Genomic DNA, 6,512 nt, shown 5'->3' on the forward strand with positions numbered 1-6,512 from the left:
TCACCTTCTTCCTCCCGAAATCTTCTTACAGTTACCTCTCTTCCTTTGTGTGCCCAAAGACAATATGAGTCTGTCTATTCCCCTTACTGATGAACCACGCTTGGAGGACCAACTCGCACGTACTAGGGATCTCTTTGTGCCTTATCGGTCAACCTGAGGTACTAATTTTTTAAGACTCCTACTTTTCCCTTGGCCCATCCTGCCTTCTCCATCCTTTAAGGTCAATTTTTTTTCCTGCTACAGGAGAGAGGAACTCCTCTTTCACTAGACCAACCTAGTTAGGGATGAGGCGAAGCCCAAGGTCTGGTACCGCTTCTAGCCTCATTACTAGGAAAGCTGGAGCAACTGGGTGAGCAGATGATTGTGGTCAAGTCTACTGAGTGGCATTCGATGGGGATTTTCCATGCCATACAGCTGACCAAGCGTTCCATTCCCCCTTACCGTCCCCTTCTTCAAGCGGCCTTCTTGTCATGCTTCACTGATGCCTTTCACTTCCTCTGTGGTATGCTCAGTCCCACTCTTTTGGATATAAGAGCCCTTTATGCCTCAAATCCCTAGGCCAAGAGTGTAATGGAGCCACTTACAGTCCCGTTGATGATCATGGCCTAGAGTTCACCAAGCGCTATACCTACCCCTATTACATAGAGACTTAAAGAGGCAGGGTTGGCCCTGTCACTAAGTAGGAGTACGTGGCATTCTTTCTCACTTGGCTCTGTTGATGTATGACCTGCTAGTGGTCAGAGAAGATCTACAAGGCTTTCCTAAAGCTGGCCAATGCCTTACCTAATGGCCGTTTTGTGGACTTGGCTTCCTTAGTCCTTTCCGCCTTGTACCGAGGGTGCAACGTGGTCCTTGAAGAGAATTTTACCAACGGAGACATCCTATTTGGGTACTCCAATTGTGGCTCAGGGCATACTTCCTGAAATCTACTTTGATTTCAGGAAGTGGGTAAGGGTTATTCTTCCATCGTCATGGGTTATTCAAAGTAGATTTACTTTGAATTGGTAAATCTACTTTGATTTACCAATGGAGACATCCTCTTAGGGTCCAGAATTCTTCCATCGTCATGGGTTATTCTTTCGAGAATATGCTAGCACCTCCTCCCTCTCATAGGGTCTACTTTGATTTTTTTCTCAAATCTTCTGTTTGGCCGTCCTCATGATATTTTTACTCCCTTTCATTCTCTCAATAATATACCAGAGTGGTTGGCTACTACAATTTGTGACCCTCTGGCCATGGCTAACTTATGGGCTAGTTACATGACCTGTCGCGGTTTGCATTTTTGGGATCACCCTTGAGCATTCCAAAAAGAACATGTGCGGGGCGGAATGCTACAACCCCCACTTCATTGTGCAACAGTTTGGTCTAATTTAGTCTGCACCTTATCCTTGCTACCACTCCCTGACTTATCAAAAGCTTGATCATCTCGTGCTGTTTAATGAAGGGGATATTCAGAAGATCATAGATGTTAAGGCCCTCGCCCTCTCTGAGTTCATACCCTTCCACTTCCAACTATATCCCTTCGCGACTGATGAGTTTCAGTCTTGGTGGAATTCTTACTATGTTGGGGATTTGGATGCAGTTCTCTCATCGTGCATCCACTACCTCTGCTCACAGTGATGGTTCTAACGCAACCTTATTTTCTGATATAAAGAGCCAGGGTGATCAGAAGCTTCGTCTTTGATCAACAAAAGGTAATCCTCTTTACAATTCCATTGTAGAGTATCAAAAGGCCTTCCGCATCAAGTATGACCCAAACTGTCAGGAAATGAAGGACAAACGTTGGAAGATCGTAGAGAGGTTAGAGCGTTTGAGCGCCATGAATATATGGCATGGCCAAAGAATGCGAGTAAGTTTCTCCAAGACCTTCCCATAAAGTATGACCGTTTCAACCGCAACTTTGCACGTTTGATGGAGAATAAACCTCCTCTGCCAAATGCTCCTTTTGCTATTGCTGACGCAATGAACATCCCAGCTTATGAGGCTATGGATAATGTGTCCTTCTTGGGTCTGTTGGCCACTGATCATGTGTGGCACAGTGTAAGAGACCATGGTATCACCCTAGCCTTAGTATTTGTTTTCCTTTTGCAGCCACCCTTCCTATGAGTGCTGCCCAGGAGTCCTCTAGTGCTTCTGATGAAGTCCAAGTCGTTGAGGAGCTATCTGACCTACCAACGAATGATCATCCCAAGGAGCAAGTCTCCTTGAAAAGGCTAAGAAGAGGGAAATAGCCAGATGCTACTCTAACCAAGTTGGCTTCCATGGAATCCAGGTGGTCTAGGTCAGAGGTGCTTATGTCCAGGTCTCTGTCCAAGAAATTTGAAGAAGGGACCATTGTGCCACTGTATCACCCTGTTGGGACTTCTGATGTTTCTGGTGTGCCCAAAAGTGAAGACAAGCCTTCCCGTCAGATCATTACTCTACCTGTGATCCCAATGGCCTCAACTCCTACAGGCTCTGCAGAAGTAAGTCCTTTTATCATTAACCAGTCTCTCCTTCCAATAAGAAAGGGAACTAGCTCCTAGTTCTTTTGCAAACTTCTCCTTCTCTCCCAGACTTTGGCAGTATGCTCACCTGTCTAACCATCCTTAGTTCCTCCAAACCCCTGCGATCTGTGTTAGCTTCAGGCGAGTCTTCTCATGCTTCATCTATCATTGACTGGACAAAAGACTTGTATCAATCCTTGGTCAGTCTGTCCGTGAGGGAAATCTGGACGAGTGAGCAAACCACTGCTATGGAGCGTGTTGCTAATAAGCTTCTGGCCGATCCCAACCTCTCAGTAAAGCAACGCGATTGTGCAGGGTATCTCAAGGACTTGAGCAGGATGATAGGTTGCTCTATCCCTGAGGCAGTCAACATCATAGTCAACTAGAACCCTCCTCAACGAGCACAAGGCTTCCTCTCAGAAGGTAGACGTTGGACAGGCCAAACTGGAGGGCCTTATGGCGGCTGCCACAGCTTTTAAGACCAAATTCAAGGCCTTAGATAAAGAGATCAGTCGCCTCCAAAAGGAGAAGAAGAAAGAGAAGCAGTTGATGGAGTTCAATGCTCAGGAGTTCAAGGAACTCTGTGAGGAGATAGCCCCGCTGGCTAAAGACTTACAGGTCTCTGGTCCACGAGTTAAGGTATGGGAAAGGGACCTGTTTGAGGCTAACCACCTTATGTCTCAGATAGGCTACAAGCTCAAAGTTGTTTGGTCCCAGTTGGTTGACCAATTTAAATTTAGGCTTACGAGCCATAAGAGTCTAAGGGGAATGCCTTTTAGTGCGCTCGGATGATCATCTCCCTTTCTTTCTTTTATTATGCCTTGTTTCCTCTTTTCTTGAATGTTTTCTTTTGGCCATTTTGGGTGTGTTCGGTAATGAAGCCATTACTCTTTTGCTCTCAAATATCCTTCTTTGTCGGTCAAGTTTATGTATGATGGAATAGTGACTTAGTCTGTAGGCTTGAATAGATCACCTCCTGGCCCGTTACATTGGTTCCCACAGGGCTGGGAAGTACCTCTTCAGGTATTTCATATTGATTGGCTTCAGCTGAATCTATCCGTCTAGATTCTGTAGCATGTATGCGCCTCCCTTTAGTTTGGTAGGCTTCAAACGGCCCTTACCAAATAAGGGACCACTTACCAAATCGGTTAGTCTTAGTCCCAATTGGTAAGACGGATTTTCATACCAACTAACCCTTTTGGAACTCTTTAGGCCTAACACGATTGTCATATGCCTTAGCCACCAACATTTTTTGAGCTTGCATGAAGTCCAGTGCTTTAACACATTCTTCACATAGGTCTTCTAATTCGGTCATCATGGCTTCACTGTATTCTTGTGTTGTCAAGTTATGTTGGTGTGTCACCTGCAAAGACCTCACGGTCACCTCCATGGGAAACACTTGGTCATAACCAAACGCTAGAGAGAAAGGGGTAGTACCTGTCCGTTTGGTAGTCCGAAAAGCCCAGAGGACTTTAGCGAGCAATTTGGGCCAAGTAGCAGGATTATCATTGATAACCTTAGCCAAATTTGCCTTCAGAACCTTGTTACTCGCCTTAGCTTGACCGTTCCCTTGGGCGTAATAAGGAGTAGAGTGAATGATAGTAATTCTATGTTCCTTAGAATAGACAGTCCCATTGTCGCAAGTTATGGTTTCAAGGAAACCGAACCTGTAAATGATCCCTTGCTTTAGGAACTTGATCGTGTCTATTTGGTTTACCATCTTTAAGGGAACGGCTTCTACCCACTTTGTGAAATAATCTGTTGCAACCAACATAAAATTGTGGCCTTAACTAGAAGGAGGGTATATTTTTCCAATGATGTCCATGGCCCATCCTCTGAACGTCTATGGTTTAATGATAAGGTGTAAATCAATCGCTGGGGTCCATTGGATTAGTCCATGCCTTTGGCATACTGTATTTAATCATCTACAATCATTGGCCAATGATACCCATGCCACCTAATCAGCTGATTTCTTTATGAGCTTCAACCTTGATCTGTATAGATTCGTTTACTCCCACACACTGCAACAACATACCATCCTCTCCTTTTCTTTAGAGCTGATCTCCTCAAGCCACGTATCCCAAAGCTTGGTATCTCATTTTCTTATCAGTCTTGCTATTAGGGTTTTGTAAAAATTAAAATAAGGGTGTTCTCCAGTCAGGCTTCAACTCCTCCAAGCTGTTTTCTTCATCCAAAGCGCATTCTGCGATTGAAGAGGACATCTTCTTTCTAAGAGTTATAACTTGCTCGCATTGGCCTTCGCTTAGCTTTGCGCCTGAAGTGGCCTAGGCCAGGTTGTTGGCCATTGTGCTCTCTCTCCTTGGGATGTACCTGAGGGATACATCTTGGAACCTTTTGATTAGATCTTTAACTTTGGCAAGGTAGTCAATTAATGATTCACTCTCGCATCAGTATTCCTTAGCTATCTGCTTAACTACTAATTGGGAGTCCCCAATTACTTCGACCACTGATATATCCATCGCTAGGAGAGTCTCTATGTCGATCAGAAGGGCCTTATACTTTGCTTGATTTTTAGAACAACTGAAACACATCTAAAAGGCCATGTGTGTCTCAATGCCATGTGGTGAGATGATCACCACTCTTGTTCCAGCTGATCATTCCGTTCTTGATCCGTCGAAGAACATCTTCCAAGGGCAAAGGCTGATTACATTTTCTTGGGAATATTTCCAATAGTGGATGATTAGCTAGAAAATCAGCTAATGTTTGCCCCTTTACGGCCTTCTGAGGCATATATTGTAAGGAAAATTCAGTCAAGGCCATAGCCCACTTTCCAATCCTTCCTTGTACAATAGGCTTATTAAGCATATGCTTGATCAAGTCCATTTGGCACAGGACGTTTACAGTCATCGGGATCAAGTTGTATCCCAACATAGTGCAGGATAAATACAATGACAAGCATAAATTTTTGATGGTCGTATGTTTTATCTATGTGTCATTTAGAGACTGAGTTAGATAATACATAACCTGTTCATGACCCTTTTTTTTTATCTTGTGCCAATAAGCCAGCTATGAATTTTGATGCGGCTGACACATACAACTTTAATGGGATCCCCTTTTGCGGGGGTATCAACACAGGAGGGTTGGTCAAGTATCTCTTTACTTCTTCAAATGCAGCCTGGTGATCTTTTTCCCACCTAAATTCTTCCTTATTTCTGAGTTTTAGTAAAGGGGAGAAAGCCCTTCCCCTTCCCGCAGAATTGAAAATAAACCATCTAAGGAAAATGACTTGACCAAGGAATTTCTACAATTCTTTTTCATTGCAAGAAGGTTAGGTCTCCCTTATAGCCCGGGTCTTATTCCTATCTACTTCTATCCCTTTCTGCTGTACAAAGTTACGCACGGATACACCAAAGGTGCATTTGACGGGATTGATATTCAGATTATGGACTTTTATCCGATCAAACGCTTTGCCTAGGTGGTTGAGATGTTCCTCCTTGTCGTGGGACTTGACTACCATGTCGTCTATGTATATGTTTGAGATTTTAAATGTAACCGCAAGCGTACAAATCAGTGTAGGTATGGGTCGAACTCAGGGAAAGCAGCCACTTTATATTTTTCTTCTTTTAATAATGCGAAAGTGAATCTATTAATGGTTGTAATCTAATTTTAACAACCGTCCTAAACATATGTATCTAAAATAATGTCCTAACTATTCGTCATCTAAGAATTTAAAGACGCAAGTCACGCAATTAAAATTAAATAAATAAATAACAGAAAATAAACAACCCACGTAATTAAAAAAAACAATAAAGGGAAAAAATGTTGAAATAAAAATTAAAGTAAAATAAATGGGATAAAGCTAGAGAGACTCACAAGTAGGTTTCTCTACTTAGCCCGAGGGATGTATCATAATATAAGCTTCCCTACTTGACCAGAGAGTCACTCTTACAAGGGTTACTCTACTTGGCTTTAAGGAAAGGGAAACAATTAAAATAAAAGTAATAAATTGATGGTTCTATGGCTAGGGGGGCAAAGCCAACACATACACTAGCTATGAACCTTGGG

The 6,512-nt window shown here is 43.2% G+C and overlaps 1 protein-coding gene across 1 annotated transcript; it reads right to left on the reverse strand.

Moving 5' to 3' along the window:
- Positions 1-3,675: 3,675 nt before the first annotated feature.
- Positions 3,676-4,206, reverse strand: LOC122070230. The gene has a single exon (XM_042634356.1). The coding sequence runs from the start codon at positions 4,204-4,206 to the stop codon at positions 3,676-3,678; it is 531 nt and encodes a 176-aa protein (XP_042490290.1).
- Between the last annotated feature and the right edge of the window lie 2,306 nt (positions 4,207-6,512).

The sequence above is a fragment of the Macadamia integrifolia genome, unplaced genomic scaffold (assembly GCF_013358625.1).
Source record: "Macadamia integrifolia cultivar HAES 741 unplaced genomic scaffold, SCU_Mint_v3 scaffold86, whole genome shotgun sequence".
Taxonomy (NCBI): Eukaryota; Viridiplantae; Streptophyta; class Magnoliopsida; order Proteales; family Proteaceae; genus Macadamia; species Macadamia integrifolia.